Genomic DNA, 24318 nt, shown 5'->3' on the forward strand with positions numbered 1-24318 from the left:
AATAGTCCATCTGGGATGCGTTTTCCAGTACTTGCTGCTGTTTGGAAATATAAATATACGGCTCAACTAACAATTACCTTGTATAACTTACTTATCCTAAACAGCCTGCAATAGCACTTTTAAAGTATTGGACGGGAACCTTGTATTAGAGTTGAGGTGTATGAGTACAGTACTGCACATTACAGTGTAAAGGGAACTTTTATTCACCCGTTTCAATTGTTGTCTCGGGGGCTTATGCCTCCATCTTCTTTTTTTTTTTTTTTTCTTTTTTTATGCCTCCATCTTCTAACCTAGGCCTAGTCCTGGAAGCTTCTAGCCTCCGTACAATCTAACCTAGGCCTAGAATGTTTTCAGCCTCTGAGACTTCCTGCTTGATAAGCTAGCTCGCCCTTTCTTGCTCTTATTGAGCTCTGGGCTGGCGCTGGTTCAACTCAGCTGTCCTGGCTCAAACTCCTCTCCCAGCTGACTTACCCAATCTGGCTTTTCTTTCGGCTTCTGAATTGCTCTGTTCGGCCTGAAACTAACTCCAGCAATCTGCTTTAACCTTCTAATCTTCTGGCTCCTTCTGCCTTCAACCTCTCTCTGTAAAACTCTCCCGGTAAAACTGCCTCTTCCCCCTCTCTGCCTGTTAAGTAGCTTCCCCTCCTTCTCTCCTCTTGTACGAGTTGGGCGTACGCTATTCTGTCAAATCTTAGATTCGTCACATTTTCTTCCACTCAATTAAACCTCACTTTCAAACATGGGTGTTTTCTTCTACAAACTAATTTTACCTTCATTGTTTGGGATTAAAAGCATGTACCACCATGCCTGGACATAAGCCTTTCTTTACCTGAAACTTGCTCTATACCCAGCTGGTCTTGAACTCAGATCTTCTTGCTTCTGTTTCCTGGATTAAAGGTGTGTTTATTAAAAAAAAAAAAAAAAGAGGTGTGTTTATAAAAAAAAAAAAAAAGAGGTGTGTTTATACTCCAGCTGATCACACAGACCCAGAGAGTCTTTGGATGCGATCTTTTGCCAGAGCAGCCACATTCTGAGTTAAAAGTCCTCTACAAAGAACAATCGCTTTTCTGTCTTATGTTTCGTCCTAGTCAGAGTCCTATTGCTGTGATGAAACACCATGGCCAAAGTAAGCTGAGGAAGAAATGGTGTCTTTGGCTTACCACGTCCATATTGCTGTTCATCACTGATGCAAGTCAGGACAGGAACTCAAACAGGGCAGGAACTTGGAGGCAGGAGCTGATGTAGAGGCCATGAAGGAGGGCTGCTTACTGCTCACCATAGCTTGCTCAGCCAGCTTTCTTATAGACCCCAGAACCACCCCCATCTCTGGGATGGCCCCGCCTACCATGGACTGGGCCCCTCCCACACCAGTCACTAATTAAGAAAATGCTTTTCCAGGTTCCCTACAGACCGATGGAGGCATTTTCTCAATTTACGTTCCCTCCTCTCTGATGGTAAAACCAGTCAGCAGGTGTTACTCTTTTTGGAGTCCGTGAGAAGCAAATTGTGCTGGGCAGTAAGGCAGAACATAAGCAAAAGAAGATGCTCATTCTTCCCCATGGGATGCGTAATCAGAGGCACTAAATACTAATAAAATAATTACACAAGAGGTGAACCAAAATTTCCCAGAAGGGCAACATTCTACAAGGCTGGGTAACTGACTAGAACTCTGGTGACTTGAGACACTGGGATGTTGCCGATCCAGCAACACACACTATTTTGAGCCTCAAATGGTAATTTATTACTAATGTGTTTGTGAACCAGTAGCTTTGTGGCTGCTGGGTAAATTTACTTGGAGACTCCTCCCTTCCATCAATCTGAAGGCTAAGAGTGCCAACAGATAGCAGCTGAGGCCTGAGGAGACTTCTCCACGTTGTCATAGCACACCTAAATAGATGTACAAACCAAGGTGCTTTTATGATTTTTAAGGGGGTGTTTTTGGTTTCCTTTTTCTGATACTAAGATAATTTAATGAAATTGTTACCCCAGTGGAACATTAGATTTGTGGTGACCTAAATCTGTGTTCCTGAACCTTGGTCACTTATACTTGACTCCAGACATGACAGTTGTGTTTTTGTTTGTTTGTTTGAAAGATTTATTTATTTATTACATATACAGTGCTCTGCCTGCTTGTACCCCTGCAGGCCAGAAGAGGGCATCAGATCACATTATAGATGGTTGTGAGCCACCATGTGGTTGCTGGGAATTGAACTCAGGACCTTGGGAAGAGCATACAGTGCTCCTAACCTCTGAGCCATCTCTCCAGCGCCAGTTGTGGGGTTTTTGTTTCTTTGTTTTTGGTTTTTGTTTTAAATGTAGGCACAAGCAAATAAAAAGCGGAAAGGAGGAAGCAGGAGGCGTGATCCAGCAGCTGGGGCATTTACTGATCTTTCAGAGGACCCAGGTTCGATTCCTAGCACCCACATGGATTCCCTTGCTGCCTGTAACTGCAGCTTCAGGGGCTCAACTGGCCTCCATGGGTACCGTCAACTAAATTCACACTCATGGACATACACACACTGCAAATGAGCTCACGTTACCTAGTAAAAAATCACAAGCTTTCTAGCCCCGTGGAGAAGTGTAATTTTGCAAATTATGGAGAAAAGGAAATTCTGGTTTTTTGACAATATACATCACACCTCCCAAGCAAGCAGCGGTCCCCAGGGAAGCAGGTTTAGTCCCATAGCAGCCACCGTCCGGCCACACGTCCTCGCAATGACTTCTGGGAGCTGTAGTCCTGCATTGCGCGTTTGGACATGGCGGCTTCCATGGCAGAAAGCTGTAGAGCGTCCCTGTTCTTGGCCCTGAGCTTCCGAACGGCTAGGCCGCGGCTCGCTGCGCTCGCGTCTGACGCCTGCGGTGTCCGCACGGGCCAGAGCCGGTTTCAGAGCACCGGGACTTCCGAGCCCGGTGGGTTCAAGCCGCCGCCGAAACCTGTCATCGTGGACCGGCGCCGAGAACCGGACGAACAGAGAAGGTGAGGCGGCCGAAGCCTCGTGGGTGTGTGCGCGGGCGCCTGCGCTCCGGGAGCTGCGTGGCTGGCGGTGTGCACGCTTTCATACCTATTGGCCCGGTAGCTGGGCTACAACAATTTCGACTTCTGTTTCTGCTCCTGTCTAGATCCGGAAGGACGCAGGCTAAACTACCCCCCCCCCCAAACCTTTCCTCTGTAGCTCATCTTAGTTGCACCTGCGAACGTGCTTGAGCTGATCTGTTCTCCTCAAACTCTTCCTCCTGGGTAGAATCTGTTGGCAAACTCATACGGTGGTGGATTTCCAGGCCCACTGCTAACCAAAACAAACCCGAGTTTTCATAGGAAAAACTTGGTGTGATTATAGGCCCTTTAAAAGGGGTGTAGGTTGCTGAGTGGATTGTCTGGGCATAAACACATAGTTTAAATATCCGGTAGTTCTAAATTGAAATCGGCTTGGACTTAGGGAAGCTAATGATTTAGAAAAATTTATTTTCCTCTACCTACACTGCCCCGTTGCGGTGAGAAAAGAATCGTTTAAAAGCTGGAGCGGCGGCTAGCCACTACGTGCAGTTGAGGCACTTGCTCATTGCACGTACGGAAGTACCATTCATACACATTAAACAACAACAACAACAAAACAACAAAAACCAAAAAAGTAAACCTTCAGAGCTAACAGTATGGCCCAGCAGGGTGGGTCCCAGCAGTAAAGGTGTCTCTTGTTCAAGCCTGCCCATCCAGGTCCACCCCTTAGACCCTACTCCAAAATTTGTCTTCAAACCCCTACATGGATCCTATAGGGTGCACGCCAACCCCAAATACACAGGAGTTGCCTATATATGGGTGTGTATGTAGACCACGCTGGCCGTGAGCTCTCAGAGGTCTGCCTGTTTCTGCCGATTGAGCATTAGGATTAAAGGTAGGTACCAGTATGCTTGGTGGAATGGTTTTTTAAAAGTTAATTTGCCATTGGTGGTTTTTATGTATTTTCTCCATACTTACAGTCTAATGAGAGACCTGTACTCAAAGGCCTTGTGGACTGAGAGAAAAGCAACGTTTAAGCTGTTACAAGGACTGTAAAAAACAGTAATAGTAATAGATGTCAGTGGTTCGTCATGTTTGAGCTCCAGTTTTGTTTTGTTTTTGAGTAAAAAGGTGACAGATACGCCACCTAATTGCTCTGAATATTAAGTTATGCTACTGGGTCTGCCAGCTCTCCTGTGCTGTGACAAAACACTTGAGACAGTCAGATTAACAGGGACTGTTTACTTTGGCTCAGGGCTTGGGCAGCTTTATTTAACTTTCCTTGGTTCTGGCCCTGTCACTTTAGTCCTACAGTGACACAGTGCAATATGGCTGATGCTAGGCACAAGGAGAAACAGAAAGAGTCTGGGTCTCAGGCTTGCCCAGTGACATGTTTGCTCTACTGGGACGAAACTCTCACAGCTTCCTAAGGCCCAGTTGCTGCCCCGCCTGACAACTAACGCCTTAGCACATGCACCTTCTTAAACAGTTAAGGTCTGGACCTGATGTTTCATGCGCATTAGCTGTGGCTTTGAAATCCATGCTTTTAGAAATAACATTGAGGGGCTGGAGAGATGGCTCAGAGGTTAAGAGCACTGTTTGCTGTTCCAGAGGTCCTGAGTTCAATTCCCAGCAACCACATGGTGGCTTATGACCATCTGTAATGTGATCTGATACCCTCTTTCTGGCCTTCAGGTATACATGGAGGCAGAGCACTGTGTACGTAATAAATAAATAAATAAATAAATATTTTAAAAAAAAACATTGATTTCTTATTTAAAGAATGCAATCAACATCATACCCTTTCATTTCTTTGTAAACCAGCTCCCCACCCCAACCCTGCAATATTGGCCCAAATTACCTTTTCATTTTAAAAATGTCTTTCTCTATAGGTTTCTGAGTCCTGAATTCATCCCTCCAAGGGGGAGGACAAACCCTCTGAAATTTCAGATAGAAAGAAAAGATATGCTGGACAGGAGGAAGGTGCTTCACATCCCGGAGTTCTACGTTGGTGAGTGACAGCAGGTGTCTGTCGGCAGGTGTTGGGGGTAGTTTTCCTTTGCGTAAAGATTCTTCTTCAGATGTCTGGGTTTGCTGTTATTTCTGACGTACGAAATTATAGACTTTATTTGTTCATCCCTGCATCTTGTGTCAAAGCTTGCTTCCCTTCTGGCTCTGTAGGAAGCATACTGCGTGTCACCACAGCTGACCCTTACGCCAGTGGGAAAACCAGCCAGTTCCTGGGGATTTGCATTCAGCGATCAGGACGTGGGCTTGGGGCGACTTTCACTCTCAGGAACACGATTGAAGGACAAGGTATGCTTCTGCCTGAGCTTCCTGTTCTGAAAGTGCATTTTCCCAAGAGACAACGTGTGCTTTGCTGTGGATCGAGATGTGTGTTCACTGCTTACTGTGCTGTGGCAGCATGGGGCTGGGGGTGGGGTGCTGCCTGCTTTCTTTTGAAGGTCTCTTTTATTATATTGGCAACACCTATTAGGGCTAGACCTCTGGGCCTGGCATGGTGTACATGCCTGTTAGTCCTAGCACAAGGAGATGCCAAGGAAGGGGGATTTTTGAGTTTATAACCAGGTTGGACTACACAGTGAGACTCTGCTTAAACAAACAGGGCATCTTCAAGGGTGGAGACGGCATGAAGCAGTCAGGGGAGATTCCTTTTGTTTCTGGGAGTAGGGTCTTGCCATATAGGCCACGAATGGGCAGGGGCTTGCTGTATGAGCTGCTTGACCTCAAACTTGAAGCAATCCTTCAGTCTCTGCCTCCTGAGTACCAGGACTAGAGGATTAGAGATGTGAGCCTTCTCGTCCAGCAAGATCATCCTGTTCTGAGCAAATAACCAAAGTTCACTGGACAGACAGACGGGACGGCATCCTTAGGAGTTTGGCCCCTGAGATGAAGGCCCCTGCTTTGCTTGATGTCAGGACACAGTCATGCAGTTACTCCTGCACTGTGGTCGCGGAAGAGGTCACACATGCCATGTCTGACACAGCAGAGGAACAAAGGATAAAGTTCTAGAAAGATGACGAATTGAAATGCTAAGTGAGAGTGTTTATACTTAGGCATGCACTTCAAGGATCTTCATCAGTGAAGTTTTATCTTCAGAGAAACTGCTGCCATGAGAACAGGCCCTTCCAAGTGAATTTTGGAGGGTCACGTTCAAAATAGCACCTTGTTCCTCGAGTTACTGTTTATGCCAAGGCCTTTCCCTGGTCTAGTTTAGTTTAATTTTTATTGCCGTGATAAAGCATTCTGTGAAAAAGCAGCGTGGAAGGGAGAGCTTATTTTAGTTTACACGTCTTCAAGTCATAGTCTTGAGTTGAACTGAGGCACAAGCCATGGCAGAGTGCTGTTTGCTGGCTCCCCCATAGGCTCTTGGTTAGCCAACTCTTCATACAGCCTAGGACTACCAGGGATGGTGCCTCCCACGGGGGACTAGGCCCTCCCGACATCAATTGGCCATCAGGACAGTGCCCCACAGTGGTACTCAGAGGCCAGTCTGATCCACACAGTTCCTCAGCTGAGCCTCCTCTTCCCAGGCTGAGATATGTTGTCACAGTTGGAGAGACGGGTGATGTGCTTATAGACTTCTTACACCACGTCACCCCATTTCTCACTTTTACATTTCAGCGGGGTTTAGGTTCTTTTAATAATCTTGATCTTTAAAAACTCCACGTGTTTGTTCCATGTCCCTCTTGCCAGCTTCTCTCTTACTGTACTGTGAAGTACTGCAGGGGTCTGGACTGAGGTGGTAAGCATGCTCTCCTTTTAGGCGTGGAGATTTGCTTCGAACTGTATAACCCTCGAATCCAAGAGATCCAAGTGGTGAAGCTGGAGAAGCGGCTGGACGACAGCCTGCTGTACTTACGCGACGCCCTCCCCGAGTTCAGCACCTTCGATGTGAACATGAAGCCGGTCCCACTAGAGGCCTGCCAGGAAGTTCCTGTTAACAAGGTAGACAGACCGTGTGCATGTGCTCAGGGGCAAGTATGAAGAAAGAAATTTCCCCTGTGGAAAACTTGGGGGGAACCTTTTGTGTGTATCTCACCAGAGCACAATTTCTGTTTTCATTTTTCTTAGCTAAAAGTGAAAATGAAGCCAAAGCCGTGGTCGAAACGCTGGGAACGGCCTTACTTCAACATCAAAGGAATCCGATTTGACCTTGCTTTAACTGAAGAGCAAATGAAGGAAGCCCAGAAGTGGAGCCAGCCGTGGCTTGAGTTTGACATGATGAGAGAATATGACACTTCCAAGATTGAAGCTGCACTGTGGGAGGAAATCGAAGCATCAAAGCAGTCCTGATCCTGGGCCTGGAGGGACGACGGCTCAGCAGGTGCACGTGCTTGCTGTTCCGGCCTGATGCCCTGAGCTCGACGCAGGGACCCGGGGTAGAACGAGAGAACTGACTCCTCAAAGTTGCCCTTTGGCTTTTATATACATACTCTAGCATATGTGGACCCACACTTAAACACATACACATAAAGATCCCTTTTTCTTTTAAGCCCTTGTTCTGAAAATGCCTTTGGTTGATTGCAGGTGTATTAGCTCCCAGGATTTGGTTTGAAAGCCGTTGTTTGCTTTGTAAGAACACAGTTATTAAGTGAGTGAGCATCCATCACCTTTTATTTTTTTAATAAAACCTCCTTTATTTGTTAATCAGTAATATCCCCCAAATAATCATACATCAAGACAATGATTCATTTAAAATTAAGCACAAAAGTGAACATGATAATTAATCTGTGTTCCCACTGTCAGTTACTATTCCTCCCATCCAAGGTAGCAGGCACTTGCTTTATTCTCCTGTCTGGATTCTGTCCATCCTCTTCCTGTCCTTCTTCCTTCTCCTTGAGTCCCAGGTGGTGGGATCTGACCGTCTTCCACTTGCTTGCATAGTTCTCCTCTACCTCTCAGCATGTTTGGGTGAAGCTACTTTAACTGCTGTAGCCTGGCTGGACGATGCATCCATCTTTGGCATGGCCTGGTTGGATGATGTATTCACCACTGCTATGGCCTGGCTGGACGATGCATCCATCTCTGGCATGGCCAGGCTGGATGATGCATCCACCACTGGAAAGGCCTGGTTGGATGATGCAGCCATCACTGGAAAGGCCTGGTTGGATGATTCTCCTTTTAGTAGCTTGGCCTGGTTGGGTGATGAACCAATCACTGGCAATGGCCAGGTGGAAAGGTCTGGTTGGCTGATGCTTTAAGGAAAATTGAACTTTACCTAAAATTAGTTTTCTGATCCATGAACATGGTGTCTCTGTCTTTCTCTCTCATTAGGCCTTTTAGTTTTTCTTGCTCGGTGTGGTGGTACAAGCCTGTAGTCCTAGGGTTTGGGAGGCAGAGGCTGGGCGGTCCCAAAGTCAGTGTCACACTTGAGAATGAGGCTCAGTCTCCAAAAAGGAATAAAACAAAGGAAACCAGCAGAGATAAAGAATTAAAGTTTGTTTTTTTGTTTGTGGGTATTAAGTTTTTGCCATGGTCTCAGGCACAGCACTGTATACATAATAAATAAATCTTTAAAAAAAAAAAGTGTGGGAAGGATTGTAAGACTGGGTAGAGCCATCCTGGGCCTGGAATTCAGGAAGCGCACCTGGCGACTCCGACCCTCAATGGGAGAGGGAGACCGCCCCTTGTACCTAAGAGACAGGCAGGCTGAGAAGACAGAGAGGAGCAGCAGGTTCAGACCAGGCTTGAGCGCTCCTGGATCGGGAAGAGGATCAGCCAACAGGCTGGGCCAGCATGCAGGCCAGACACCAAGGGACCCGTACTGTGGAACGGATACCCGAAGGTTCACTCTTTTTTCGCTTTAACCTCTTTTCCCTCTTGTGTAAGCTAGTTGGGTTGTATAATAAAGTTTAATTTTAAAAAACCAGAGCCAACAAATAGCACTTTCCCACTCCTTGATGGGAGAGGATGTGCTTAGACCTGCCATGACTTGAGATACCAATGTGCATTGGTACCAACTGTGGGCCTCCCCTTCTCTGGGAGAAAGGAGAGGCGGGGATGGGAGGAGGAAGGTATAGAGGTGGGACAGGAAGGAGGGGGGGGCTAGGGTCGGGATGTAAAGTCCTGAAACAAACAAACAAACAAACAGGAAGAAGGGGGAAAAAAGAACTTTCCAATGGTGGCCAGGTCACCATCACATGTTTCAAAGAAGCTTGGAAGTTTACATTTCAGGCATAACGAAATTTAAAAACAACAGTTTGAATCTGGTTAAAAAAAAAAAAAAAGAGTAACTGCATATCCATCCACATCTCTTAAAGAATCCAAAGCCAGAGAAACGTTTCCAAAAGTGCACTTTAACAGTAAAACATTTAGAAAATTCACATGTAATAAAGTCTCTGCCATTTATATACAAAACCACAACTTTCTGTACACATTTACACATGCGTTTGTAATAAGCAAATGTCTAAAAAAACACTTAACGCGAACCCCCTGGGGAGTATGGGATGCCAAACAGCGCTCAGCAGCGTTGACTTTTCTGTGTGAGGTTGTGTTTGTGTGTGGCTTGTGACTGACATGCTTAATGTCTGCACCCTAGAGCCCACCTTCACTGCTGCAGTGGGAAGAACATGCGCCCTGTGCACATTACATGCAGTCTTCAGAGCAGGGCTTTCCAATAGGTGAAAGCACGCCATGGCTTCACATCTTACAGTATAACTAGCCTTTTCCAATTACCTGTTGCACAACAAATCGAAAATATATACATCAAGTCTTCATTGAGTTGCTTAACAAATAAGACTTAAGAACATGTATAAAATCATTTTGAGGAAAATTCTTAGTTTCTTCATTACCTTGCCTCAGACTTCCTTAATCAGACTAATACTTGACACTTCTGTATTTAGTATAGCAGTGGCCTCAGTCCTACCATGAACTACACAAGGCAACACAAGAGCCTAACTTGCTGTCCTTCATTACCAAAAAAAAACTTAAAAGAAAATTAAAAGAGAAATGGTTAACTTTTCTGAAAAAATGTTTGCCAGAGAACAGGCAAAAGATCAGTATTATTTTTAATATAAACATTTTAGAAGCCTGTAGAAAAAGAGGGACAGTTCAAAAAGAGTTACAGCTGACCCAAATCATCAGGTCTTCACTCTTCAACAGGGCTGGAGGAGCAGTTCAGTGGTTAAGGTCTCGTCTGAGGACCTGGGTTTGGTTCCTAGCACCCCCATCAGGTTCCCCACGACTTCCTGGATTCCAGGGGCATCTGGTGCCTTCTGGTCCCTGCATGGAGGTGGTGTTAAACCCAACCAGGTGCAAACATGACCACACATAAAAATAGATAAATCTTTTTTTATAAGATTTTTTTTTCTTAACAAAACTGACAATGAATTAAAAATCTGGAGACTCACTGGCACTTTCACTGAGTTCATACAATGAATCAGTACAGATTTTCAAAGGACAATTTGTTATAAAAATGTGTTAGCCATTTAATAATAATTCATCCCAAGATTTCCTTGTTAGCTGATTTGTAAACAGTTGGGGGTTTGAAGAACATCAAGGCTGAGGACGGTCTTGTCTCGACATGCTTCTGTGTCAGATGTCTTCCTTTCCTTCTCCGGTAGAGAGAATAAAAGAGAAACACACCAAATTCTTTGCTGCTGCTCTGCAAGCAATTCCCTCAGACACAGCGCCAGGAAGGACAGCTTTTCAGGACATCGTAAGGCGGACAGAAGAAACCAAGCAGCTGTGTGACTCGGCACCGCTCAGCGCTCAGACACCTGCAATTCGGGGCGGAGGGGCTCCAGGTGATGCTCCTCAACAAAGGACTCAGCTTGATTCAAAGCTTTTACCTTCACCAGGATAAGAATTATCTCATTGACTTCATTCCTGAAAAACAAAACCAAAAAGCATTTACTCAACCCTTAGTGCAATCAGGGCTGGAGGTGTATGAGGGATAGAAATTTGTGCATGCAGTGGGCCCTAAATTTGATCCTTGGCACAAAACATAAGATGAAATAAGATGAATGAAAGGCAAAAGATTAATAATAAAGTACTATAACAAGTGTGAAGGGCGTCACAGTGATGACTCAGGATCTGAGCCAGTTATCTAGAGCAACACAGAATAGACATGCTGTCCCTTTTATACCTCATCACATGCACAGTGATGCTTCAGTTCAAGGTGAAGTGCTACAGGTCAGTCCCTAAGGCACAGTGACACTAGCTATCATGTCACAAGGAAACGGTTAACACATTTACATCTGTGGTAGTGCTGGTGCGAATAAACATGGGCGGACAGTCCTGTAACAGCACAGCACATAGAACCATGCACATTACAGTCCTGCATACTGTGTGTATTCATTTCTGTATTTATTACACATATACAACGTACATTATAGCCCATCGGAGGCACAGACATAAGACAGCCCAATGATGTATTTCTTAGAATGACCCCAGTCTCATACACCTCATGATTATGACTGCAAAGTCCGATACAGAGTGTTCTGGGAAATGTGAATGTGAATGGCCATAAAAAGCAGAACAAGACAGAGCAAGCCCATCACAGGGTCTTCACAGCGCTGTGCTGTCAGTTAATGAGAGCAGTCAAATTCAGACTCCGTCAGCCCTACATAAGGGCTCCAGGGGTATGCCACAGTGCCTGGCTTATGAGTACTTGGGCTGAGCTCAGGGCCTGAAGCTGCTACGCAAATACTCTGCTAGACTAGCTACATCCCGAGACCCAGATTTTAAAGATTATAGTAAAAGTGCAAATCTTCCTTAAAGTTCCCAACAGCATTCAAAACCCTTGTACTATGTTTTGGAGGTGAACAATTAACTGAGCATTACCTGAATTCACCTGTGGATAGTTGATGGGCAGACTGCAGCAGGAACTGAATGAAGCTTGCTAGCTGGGGAATTGATGTCCTCATAGCAGCGTTCTCAAACCATCTTTCTGGTAGACATGCTGCTATCTGTCAATCAAGACACATAGCAGGTTTACAACATTAAGCGCCAAGAAAGTTTGAGATTTCTCTTTCCTGTGTCAAAGGTAACAGTATTATAGATCACTCTTCAGGGGCTGGCAAGACAGCTCAGTGGTTACTAACACCAGCTGCTCTTCCAGAGGACCCAGGTTTGATTCACATAGTCCACATGACAGCTCACAACCATCTGTGTCTCCAGTTCTGAGGGAATTTATGACCTTTTCCGGCCTCCTCAGGTACTGCATTCACACAGTACAGACAGACAGACACACACACACACACACACACACACACACACACTAAGTAAAATGAAAAAAAAAAAGCTTGATTAAAAAAAATTAATCTTCATTGGTAAAGGCTTAAAGCAGATGGACCCTGCTCTGTGTATTCATTAGCAGTGCTTAGGATTCCACAGTCTACACAGACATTTGAGAGAAGGAAACAACAGGCGACTGGAGACACGCTGACTGGAGGAAAGTGAATGGCAGCTTGTCTTTTATCCAGTGTGCTTTCTATGTCCATGGAGGCCAAGCAGATCAATACACCGCATGCAACTGTTCTTTCAGAAAGACAAAAACAAAAACATCCTCCTCCTTTAAAAATAACAAGCATTAGACAAGTTTTGGGAAAGTCAGAAAATAGTTGAAAACAAAGAGCAACAAGAAGGAAAAGGAGAGAATTCAACACGGAGAGGAAAACACAGAGTTCTTGGACAGTCACACAGGCCATGCTGTCCCTGGGAAAATTAAGACCAGGGTCTGAGACCAGAAGGAGAAAGCACCAAAATACACTGTAAAGGAATACAAGTTCAGGAAACAAGTAAGTCTGGTGCCAGCATAAAAGAGTTGTAAAAAATGTCAGTTGACAGTGGCAGGTGTCTAACTCCAGCATCTGAGAGCTCTGGGGAAGTTCCAGTCAGCCAGCCTAGGCAGCACAGACAGCGCCTGTCTCAAAAAATGACAGGGCTGGGTGTTGTTGAGTATGTAGGTGGTAGAACAGGTGTTTAAAGATGTGAGGCCTCAAGTCTGACTCATTAGCAGCACCAGCAACAACAGCAATGCACAGCAGGTGGAGGCCAGGAAAAAAGACTTACTGTATTATTCTTGAATTATTAAAGAAAAAAAAATGCGGGGCTGGGGAGATGGCTCAGAGGTTAAGGGCGCTGACTGCTCATCCAGAGGTCCTGAGTTCAATTCCTAGCAACCATATGGTGGCTCACAACCATCTATAATGTGATCCAATGCCCTTTTCGGTCATGCAGGCAAGCACTGTATACATAATAAATAAATCTTGAAAAAAATATTAAAAAAAAGAAAGAAAATGCAGACATGTGACTGGGGAAGGCAGAGGCACTGAAGATTTTCCTGGCAAACTTTAACTGTTCCCAAGTTTTAGAAGCAGTCTTGACTGGCTTGGAACGGACTCCTTGGTGCCTGTTTTCCCATGCTTTGCTATGTCACAGGCGTCTGGAAGTTCTCATGGGCCAGCAGGCCCATGGCCTGAGTTACAAACCCCGCAGAGCAGAAGCTGTGCAAACACACTTCCCATTCACTGCTTCCAAACTGACCTTTGCAGTCAACTTGAAAACATTCCACACAGACAATGATTTAAACTTCAGACCTCTGGTAATGACGGGATTGCAGGTGTGTGCTACCCAGCCTGGCTTCCTAAGCACCCTTTAATACCTTGCCTTTTACCTATGGGCAGATCAAATGTTTTAGTGAATGTGGGTGTTGTAGCGTCTTGAATAAAAACAGGCTCTCTAGGTATAAATATTTTGCTATGAGCTAACCTCAGGTCCTTTGCAAGAGCAGTATACAATCTTAACCATGGAGACGTCTGTGCGGCTCTACTATCTGAATCAGTGCTGCTGCTGCTTTGAGCTAGGGGCCTCACCTTGAGGCCAGGTTGTCCTGGGGCTGCTGGAATAAGACACAAGCCACTCTCCCAAGCATTATATTTATCAATGACGTAACTGGAATTGACGTCTACACAACTTACCTGGCTGCACTTTTTAACAATGTCTGGTCCAATGAAGGCGTTATTAGTAAGCGCGATAATAAGGTAGCGATTCAGAAGCTTGCCCAGCCCCAGGTCCTGCAAGGTGTCATCTGGAAGAAGTCCGTTCCAAAGAAGAATATTGCGGAAGAGCTAAAAGAAAACACCAACATTATGCGTGTTCTCCCTAGAAGCTGTAACGGGAAGTAAAGAACGGGCCAAACTCCCCACTCTCCTAGCCGGCCCTCTTGTAAATGTCAGCTTTGGAACAGAAACATTCCCACGTCAACACCTGGCTCCCAGCTCCATGCACTTGCTCACCTATTTCCACTTTGAGGGTAACCAACCCCAATGTGTCTCATGTCACCCCACTGGAGCCGTTCCACTGTCGCTCATCTGCCTTATTGTCTGGGGCCACTAAATGTTAGACGTGATTTCCAGGGTCGGAAAGCACCGTCAAGGCCAGTGCCCACGTTAACACGTGTCCCAGGAAGCCAGGCAACACCAGGCACCTCTCTGCTTATGTGTAAAGCAGGACAATGCATGAGTCTGTTGATCAACGGGGTAAAGTGCCCCGTAGTGAGATCTACAAGTAAATACTGGTTGTACTTAGAGGGCTGGATTCAGAGGTTTCTGTGGATCAGGGCGTGAATTCTGGATCTCTCCCAGTTTTCTGAGTGCTGAATGACAGATGTAACATGGCAGCCACACTCTGACTGTCACGGCATTGCTACCAGTCCTGGGAAGCATCTTTCAGACTTGGCCGTGATGCACATTCACTGAAACTGCTCCTGCTAAGGACGTTTATGTCCTTGTAAATTCTCAACCACAACGGACATCGTCAGGACCCCTAATCCTTTACTGTGGTATTTAATATTCATTTTTGTTCTTGGGTTCCTTAAGGCACAAAGGCTCTCACAATTCGTTATGAGGTGCATCTGAAGACACCCCCTGCCTCCCCAACTCCATTTCCCAGGCTCTATCTTGTCTCCTCAGAACTTGCCACTTATGGACAAATACTGCCTATGGATAACTGATGCCAAGTTCTCAGCTCCTGGTTTTGGGACTTGTGTGTCACCTGTACTGTGTTCCTTCTCCACAGTTCCATGCAATTTACTACACCCAACACAGATTTCACCATCCCTCCCAAGCCTCCTCTTCCTCCTACATCTCCTACAACGTCTAAGAATGACATAAGCCCCAGGTGCCAACATCCTGTGTTAGTCGGCGGTGGGACCCTTGTGATGCTTCGCCTGAAACATCGTTTGAACAGACCTCCTTATCACATCTACCTCCACCAACCTGTCTCTGCCTTTAACTTTAGTTTTTGACCAGTGTGTCGCCAGTCACGACCTGAGATTACATTCAACCCAAAGCTTCTTTTGTAGGGTCCATGAGACAACGGCTTTAAAATTTTTAAAGAACAGTTAAAAGTATTAAAAAACACAACAGAATAAGGCTGGGCATGGTGGCACGGCCCTTTAATTCTAGTACCTAGGAGGCAGAGGCAGGAAGGCTTACTCCGTCAGGATAGCCTGGTCTCCACAGCAAGTACCAGGCCAGCCAGGGCTATATAGTGAGACTGTGTCTCAAAGAAGTAAAACAAAACAAAACAAACCTACATGGAATATTTTTAAAATATGAAAGTTATGTGATGTTCAAATTTTAGTGTTGCTAAGCAAAGTTTATCAAACACAGTTCACTTGCTTACACACTGATAGTCTCTTAGTGCTTTCGTGCTGTAGTGGCAGAGTGGAGTAGTTCACCACACTGTCTGGCTGCACGGACTAATACGGGCACATTTTAAAGACAGTATTCTGCTTACCTTGAGAGCTCCCCAGAACTGTCTTTCTTGGAACTTTGAGTGTGGTGACATTTTTCCTTCTTCAGAACTAATTTGAAACAAAGGAGGAGGGAGAAAGGAAGAAGAGGGGAAGAGGGAGAGGAGAAAATATATAAAACAGTTGTTTTTTCAGAATAAAACCTAAAAAAAATAGGACTATGGTTTGTGTTTGTTTTGAATTCTGTGTATCTTTGTATGCCCGTGTGTGGTCTGTGCATGTGACTGTCGTGCATGCAGAGGACAGAGGAGCCACCAGAGACCCTGGAGTTGGAGTTACAGATGGTTGTGAGCTGTCAACCTAGGTGCAGGTGATCAAACTCTAGTCCTCTGGAAGAGCAGTACACATTCTTAACCACCAGCCTCCTGTTTTTTGTTTGTTTTCAGTAAGCAACTCAACAGCCTAAATGAAAAACGAATCAAGGCACTCTGATGGTGTCTGCCAAGAGTTACGAATCCACACTCAGCCAACAGTGAGTTTCTGCAAGTGAGTCTTGTAAATATGACTGCCTTTGCACAGTTTGCTCATTACCTCATTGTTGGTAAGAGATCACCAGTCACATGCCAGTCAGTTACAGGACACCTACAATCGTGTACTGGCTGGTTTTGGGTGTCAACTTGACACAAGCTAAAGCCATCAGAGAGGAAGAAGCTTCAGTTGAGGAAATGCCTTCATGAGACCCAGCTGTAAGGCGTTTTCTCAATTAGTGATCACTGCAGGAGGACCCAGCCCATGGGTGGTGGTCCTGGCTTCTATAAGAGAGCAGGCTGAACAAGCCAGTAAGCAGCACTCCTCCATGGCCTCTGCATCAGCTCCTGCCTCCAGGTTCCTGCCCTGTTTGAGTTCCTGTCCTGACTTCCTGTAGTAATGAACAGCAATATGGATGTATAAACCGAATAGACCATTTCCTCCCCAACTTGCTCTTTGGTCATGGTGTTTTGTTGCAGCAATTGAAACCTTAACTAAGACAATGCCTGTTGTGCAGCTTAAAAAAAAAACCAAGAAAAAGTTACCTCCATGAGGACATGAAAGGACTTCATCTAAGTGAATTGGCTCAACACTACTTGGACCTGCTTAAAATATACTTCACTGCTACATAAGGAAGGGGAAAAGACAACAGCATATATAAGGCATAGTCAGAAGTCTCAGAGTAAATAACCCTCCTTTTAGGGACTGCAGGGACAGTCCAGCGGTTAAGAGCACTTGCTGTTCCTGCAGAGGGCATGGTTCGGTTCCCATCACCCACCCCATGGTTCCTAACTCCTGTAATTCCAGCTCCAGGGGGCCCAGGACTCGCGTCTGACCTCTGCAGGTGCCAGGCATACATGTGGTACATATACACACATACTCAGCAAATATATATATATATGTGTGTGTGTGTGTATGTATGTATATATATGTATATATGTATATATATGTGTGTATATATGTGTATATACATAGTGTGTATATGTATAAAATCAAAACTTTTTTCCTTTTAAAGATATGCTTGATTTTAGTCAAAAGGCTTAAATATAGATAAAGTGCCCTCATATTTTGAACCATGTGAACGAATTAGTTACCTAAAACAGTAAAAAGCAAAACTTACTAGGCATAATTTTTACTAGGCATAACTTTTATTCGCGGATATCTCTTTCTAACTCAAGTAAGTCAGGAAGCTCCAAGCCCTGTCTCCTAACTGCTATCTTGGGAGAGTCACTGGGTGGCTACAGTTCACAATCATCACTACTAAGAGAGCCTTGCTGGCAGGTGTATGACCACAAATCCAGCCTGCTTCCTAGGATGAACCCAGACTTCACAGCAGCAGCTTCCTGCCCTTCCGTGATGCACTAGGCTTGCAGTTCCGTGCTTCCTTTGCACACTGCACGGTTCTGTTCTGAACAATCTTCACCGTCCTACTACCATGTGGGGCAGCTACTGATTCTGCCTCCCTAGAAACAGTGGAGCTAAGAATCTGTGCTTTTCTCTAGGCTGCAACCTCCTGCTACTAGGATAGATTTAAAAACAAGAGACACTCAAACACATAACGTCCAAGTGCTAAGCAGCTACGGTACATGGGAGATTCAAAGAAATGTTTGCTGAAACCTCAGTTAGCCTCACGTCTAGCAACGACTGTAGTGTCTTTAGCATTCCTTCCTTAAACAAATCTGTATTCTGTCAAGGCTGGACACGATGGCAAGTGCCTCTAATTCCAGCACTTGGGTGGTGGAGGAAAGGACACAGAATAATGAGTTCAAAATCAGTCTGTAGAAAGTTCAAGGATACTCTAAGGTACACCAGGCTGTGTCTTACACCACCCGACTGCCCCCCTCCCAAAGAAAAGCTATTCCAAACAGTATAAAAATAAAGAGCTTTTACCTTTTCGGATATAGAGGAATAAAGACATCATCTTCTATTGACTTCTTCATTCTTGCAACAACAGATTTAAGTAATTCCTATTAAAAATTCAGAAAGCATCAGCAAGAGGTAATTGAAAATATAATAACTAAATCAAATACTTTTAACAGTGCCAATTGGTCTGCAGTCAGAAGCAGCTATTACAGTACTGTATGAAACTCAGCAGATGCATGTAGTGGTCACTAAGTCACTTTCACAGGTACACTGCGTTTTGTTGCTTAGATGCTACTCATTAGACCTTTGAGGGTTCCCATTAGGCTGTGCTGCTATAAAACACCCCGCAGAAGTCTCTTAGTGCATGTAAGGATAGTTTTCATAAGGCTACACACTAAGGTGGAATTGCTGGACTACAGCTCAGCTTTGTAGAGTGATGAACTAAGCTGGCAGCATCTGACACTAGAGACCCAGTGGCTGGGGAGGTCAGGGCGACCTCCCCGCTATGGTTTAGCTAACTGACATGGCGTCAAGCTGCAGCCTAGATAGCTGTGTTTACACCCATAGACAAATGCTACTCATACTTAACCAGGGAACCTTGTCTTTGTGGTAAATGGACGTGAATGCAGCAGCTCACGTGCTCGGCATTTATGCCACTCCCTAAGGCAAAAGGAGTGCCATGGAAGAGAGAATGGATAGAAGGTGAGAGCAGGAGACAGGGAGAAGAGACATGAGATGCTGCTACTTTCAGGACATGGCAGAACCACTGCAAACACGAGATCTCAGCAGCCGAGGCTCCCTAGACACGGCTGGGCCTGCCAAGAGCCAGTCATGGATTGGGAGGTCACGGGTGCTACCCCTTCCTGGGGAACTACTGGCAACTGATGGATTCTGGGGGGAAGGACAATTACTGGAGCCCACAAGGCTCCAATTGATAGTTCCAAACCCATCTGCACACACAGTCCTAGTTAGAATTAGAGGGTCACGAAACAAAGCAAAACAAATAGAAAGACGTGAAACAGAAAGGAGCCAGTGGAGGAGGACAGGATGACAGAGACAAGGTGAAGAGCTGGGGGTGAGGGTAAACAGTACACTATATACACACACGGAATTGCCAAAGGACAAAGTTATCAATAAAGACAAAAACAAGAACAAAAACAAAACAGCAACAAAACCCAGTAGTGAAATCCCATTTGTACTTCTGGTTGTGTATAAGAAATCTTGTTTTCTTCCCAGCACAGGGGCACATGCCTACAACCCCAGCACAGGGCAGGCGATCTCTGTAATTCCAGGCAGCTGGGGACACCCACCTTCCATCCCTACTACATCTTGTTGTTGTTTTCCTTAACAACAGGACCTGTGAAGAGCCAGGCACGGTAGCACATGCCTTTCATCCTGAGTTTGAGGCTAACCTAGTCCACACAGAGAAACCATGTCTCACAAACAAAACAAAAACATAAACAAATACCCCCCCCCAAAAAAAACCCCACAAGACAGGGCCTGTCCTTTTCTTCTGATCCCTGCAAGCCTTTTATACAGTGTTAATTGTGGGTCTCTGTTGGCTTGTCTGTGTCCTTTGACACAGTAAACTCACTTTGGATAATTCATTTGGTTTATATATCAACAATTATAAAGTATTCAAATATTAAATTCAGTAATTCAACTTAAGGACATTATATTATACTTATCTACTAGATGAAATATTATCTAACATCTTTGACAGCTACGTATGTAGACACTCAGATACAATAGGATTATAACTGAGAATAAAGGCTGAATGAAAATATCCAGCCTTTAATAACACTAGTAAGATGAAGAGATGATGGGAGTTCTAAATATTTCATGTATCAGCAACAATTCTATAGTGACATATTGTTATCATTATTAGAAAGAGAACTGAAACTGGCTTACACTACCAATGACAAGTATGTATGCAACACAAATTAAGCTGTTCCATACCCATGCTAAAAATATTGTCCATAGGTGTACAATTTGGGCAAATGTATTTTCCCACAAAAGCATATTGAACTAAATGAAATGTTATTTCTCTTTCCAATTACTTATAAGTAACATATGCTTTAAGAGCCCTATACCAATAGTAATAACATCAAAAGCAAAAACTCACATTTTATTTTATCCCACCTTTCAAATACTTTGAATTTTGACTTAAAAAGAAAGATCATTTTCTAGGTCACACCTCCACACAGTAGAGTCTCAGATTGCATAGATTATTTTATTTACTTTTTATGGTACTGGGGATTGAAGTCAGGGTCCCATAGTTGCTAGGCAAGCACTCTGTCATTGAGCCAAATCCCAAATCGACAGAAATAGTTAGTACCTGTTTGCTTTTATTAACTTCATTTTCAGAAGCAGACTCTTCAAAAACTGCTCTGCAGTGCCTTGTTAAGCTTTTTGTCTGTGAGGTTGACAGGGGATCCCAAATGACCTCTACAAAATCTGAAACACATTTCAGTGGTTACACAAGTTCCAGACAGTTTGCTTCTCACGTCCACAAAATCAAGGTCTTCAGCACACCCTGCTCCATGGCATTTCCCACCTGCATATTCTCCCAGTTTCTAATCATTACCACTTCCTGTCCGCATACACCCTCAGTTTCTTTTTCCTCCCTGGATTTTCTGCACCTGTCAGGTTACCCTACAACCCCAGCTAAATTCGGCCTCTTCCTAACTGCCTGTAATGTGCAGCTGAAATGAGGCTTTGGAGAAAAGTTGAGCAAACTGACTTACTTTCCCTAGCCTGCTCCCTTGCCTGGGTGATTTTCCTCCTGTTCTCACTTCATGAGTGTGTAAGCATTCACGTGTGTGATGCTTGACTTCGCCGGTGTGTGTGTGTGTGTGTGTGTGTGTGTGTGTGTGTGTGTGTGTGCCGGTGTGTGTGTGTGTGTGTGTGTGTGTGTGTGTGTGTGTGTGTGTGTGTGCGCGCCTGCGCCTGCGCGTGCGCGTGTGCGCACAGCCTGAGGCTGACTTTGCTTGTCTGGCGAGCCAGCCTGCTCTCAGGATCCTCTGTTGCCATGCTACAAGGCCTTGGTACTACACCTATGTGTGTTGTGGGGATCTGAGCTCTGGGCTTCACTATTGAATGAAGCGCTATCTCCCCTAATCCAGAAACCTCTAGTTCCCTCTCCAGCACTGTCCACTGTTCCTTCCTTTAAACCAAAATGCCTCAAAATATTGCCTAGATGTCTACCTCACATTCCTCTTTCTGTTAGTCCCTGGAATCCTCTCAATCGTGCCTCTGCGCTCTCCACAGCGCGGTGAGTACCTCTCTCAAGTCACATAGGACATTTGTACAGCCAGTTCCAAAGGCTGATTCTAATCCTGCTGTCAACAACCACAGCTGGGCCCCACCCTTCTCCCTGGAAATACTTTGTTTGACTGGATTCTGGGACACTGTCCTTCTGGTATCCTCTCTGTTCTTTGCTAGGTACTTGTTACTTATGTGACTTTTAAATGCTATAAAAGGACCTTAGGACTCGGGTCATTTCCTTCTTCTTTTTTGCATTCACTTCTTTAATATTCGCATCATTCTGTGGCGTTACATGCCATCGACACGCAGCCACCTCCTGCCTAGACTCCTCTGACTGGTATCCTCAGCTACCCAGCTGACATTGCACTTAGTGACAGGCACCCAATTCCACAGCTACCAGAGCACTGCTGATTGCTCCTACTCTAAACTGCCACCTTCCGATTCCTTATTCAGGAAAAGGCAACAGAGCCACAACCCCGGAACCACTCTTAATGTTCTCTTGCTCCCCTGCCCTCAATGGATCCCTCAGCACACACTGGGAATGCTGTCTTCAGGACACACAGGATCAACCACTAGAGGGCCCCGAGGCACGCTCATCTCTTAGGCTCCCAGCCATGGGATGGCTGGCTCAAGCACAAGAGTTTGGATTTTTCAAAAGGCAAGTCATTGTTCAGATTGAATAATGTTCAAGGTTTACTCAAGTTCAAAACTCATTTCTCTGGAATCTGATAAGAATATTATGGTCAAATACCATTATAGTAAAAGAGCCTTTAAGCCAGAAGCAAAGGCATTGATACCATGAGCTTAGAGCAGCAAGTGGCTAGCGCACAGGAATGCAGGCCTCTCAAAGGACAAGAAATAGAGAAGAAATGTAACAAAAGGAAAAAAAGTGCATGTAACACGTTTGGCAGTGTGCCACTGCTGACAAACAGTCACAAATGACAGCATGCCACCACTACTGCTGTGGACAGGCCACCATTTGTACAAACAAGCATTTTGCAACCAGGTCAACCTGAAATCTACTGCTCCTTAACGCATTCAGAATTTCCTTGTGTCTCCAAACTTCTACAAGTATTATTTGTGATTATGACAGAACTAAGACTACAAGGGATTACCTGTAAGGCGAGGAACAACTGTTTTGTTGACGACAGCAGGCAAGATTTTTTTATCAGAACTATCTTCTGTTCCTACATCTTCCAGGCTGCTGTCCATAAACTCTGTTATGGCTGTGAACCAGGGCATCTCGTTTAGATGCATGGAGTCCATCTGTGAGATGAGATTAGAAAAGTTACACACCCTTTCTTTCTTTATTTCTTTTTTTCTTTCTTTCATTCATTCATTATATGATGTTTTCCCTGCATGTATATCTGTACTCCAGAAGAGGGCACCCAATTTCATTACAGATGGTTGTGAACTACCATGCGGTTGCTGGGAATTGAACTCAGGACCTTTGGAAAAGCAGGCAGTGTTCTTAACCTTTGAGCCATCTCTCCAGCCCAAGTTACATACTCTTAAATGTGAGTGTTTTGTAAGTTAGCTTTTTCAAAAATCTCTAGAATTTTCCTGAGGCTCAGAGAATAATCACGTTTCCATACTATGCATGCACCATTATACCAACAAGACAAGGCAAGGAGGCATGACGACACAGCATCGAGGTAGAGTAGCTAAAAACTGTGCTTCGTGCATTCATCCATACAACAGAAATGCAGCAAAGGCCCAGTGTGCCCGGACACTGAGAAACTAGCAATGGCAACACGCCGGCCAGAGTGAAGTTACATGTGTGAGTCAGGCGCTCAGAATTACCATGAAATTTGCTGATAAAATTCATTCATCTGCCTCAAGCAAAACTGACTTTAGGCCTTTCACTTAAAAGTAAATGTGTAATGTGCATGTGGTTTGTTAGCCAATTAGCAAACAGCAAATGGCTGTTCCCACGTGAGTAGATGAAAGAAATGATCTTGAGCGGCTGCAACCCCAGGTGCTGCCCACACACTCCCCAACAGTTCCTTAGAAATGACACTGCTCTATCCTGGGGAGGTGGAGTGGTCCTAGGAAGCCTGCAGACACGTGACTAAGACCGAGGAAGAGGCACGACAGCACTCCACCAATTACTCTGTGAGCCTTGCTGAGAGCTCTCCTGATGCGGGCTGGGAGTGCCTGCACCCGTGGAGGGTCAGAGCCACGCTATGTTCTTTGTGACAATGCTTATAATCCAGCATCCCTTTTGCCAGGCCACCCAGAACGTGGGATATCACAACAGTCTTCTAGATCTTATTTCTCTTTCTTCCAAGTTGGCTACTTCCAGAGGCTTCCTAAAACCCGCCTTTCAAGTCCCTGAGATGACTTGGAAGGCAGCACTCGCTGCCAGGTCCTGATGACCTAAGCTAGATCCTTGAGACTCAGGAAATGGAGAGACCCAACTCCCACATGCTGGCCTCTGACGCACAAGCATACCATGGCCATGGACACCCTGCCACACACACACAAATAAACATAATAAAACATTTTTAAGACTCCACATTATCACTGTGCTGTGCTGGCGCACACCTTTAATACCAGCATTCGGGAGGCAGAGGCAGAGGCAGGTGGAACCTCTGAGTTCAAGACTAGCCTAGTCTACCAAGTGAGTTTCAGGATGGCCAAGGCTACAAAGAGAAACCCTGTCTTAACAAAGAAAAAACCAATTCCACATTACCTTTCCTATATCACTGTTCTTACTACTTTCAAAAACTAGTTCTCAGCTCTGAACCTGTGTTGGAGGCCAGTGTACTCAGCACTGGACTGGCACTTCCCCTCGCTTTCATGAATTCCTGCACACTCCTAAGGCTCCCTTACCCTCTCCCTCCTCAACATGTTTGCTAACTGACTCTTCTCAGTTTGTCATCTCCAATTTCAAAATCCTTGTAATAGGTTTTTAAGTCAAATTTACCAAACTTAGTAC

At 45.0% G+C, this 24318-nt stretch overlaps 2 protein-coding genes across 2 annotated transcripts in view; one reads left to right on the forward strand and one right to left on the reverse strand.

The window, feature by feature from the left end:
• The first annotated feature begins 2725 nt into the window (after nucleotides 1-2725).
• On the forward strand, nucleotides 2726-8563 carry MRPL19 (mitochondrial ribosomal protein L19). The gene is made up of 5 exons (XM_084765378.1): nucleotides 2726-2977; nucleotides 4888-5006; nucleotides 5177-5311; nucleotides 6783-6964; nucleotides 7091-8563. The coding sequence occupies exons 1-5, from the start codon at nucleotides 2757-2759 to the stop codon at nucleotides 7310-7312; spliced, it is 879 nt and encodes a 292-aa protein (XP_084621504.1). The 5' UTR covers nucleotides 2726-2756; the 3' UTR covers nucleotides 7313-8563.
• A 735-nt stretch (nucleotides 8564-9298) lies between these two features.
• The window catches only part of GCFC2 (GC-rich sequence DNA-binding factor 2), a 35667-nt gene continuing 20647 nt past the window's right edge, over nucleotides 9299-24318 (reverse strand). Inside the window, exons 11-17 of the mRNA XM_084765374.1 lie at nucleotides 22493-22643; nucleotides 20449-20567; nucleotides 18138-18214; nucleotides 15764-15830; nucleotides 13942-14091; nucleotides 11804-11928; nucleotides 9299-10846 (exon numbers count right to left, since the gene is read on the reverse strand). Of these exons, the coding sequence (XP_084621500.1) occupies nucleotides 10723-10846; nucleotides 11804-11928; nucleotides 13942-14091; nucleotides 15764-15830; nucleotides 18138-18214; nucleotides 20449-20567; nucleotides 22493-22643 (813 nt within the window). The 3' untranslated portion in view covers nucleotides 9299-10722. The remainder of the gene's footprint in view (nucleotides 10847-11803; nucleotides 11929-13941; nucleotides 14092-15763; nucleotides 15831-18137; nucleotides 18215-20448; nucleotides 20568-22492; nucleotides 22644-24318) is intronic.

Source organism: Acomys minous (genome assembly GCF_964271855.1).
Source record: "Acomys minous genome assembly, chromosome: 17".
Classification (NCBI taxonomy): domain Eukaryota; kingdom Metazoa; phylum Chordata; class Mammalia; order Rodentia; family Muridae; genus Acomys; species Acomys minous.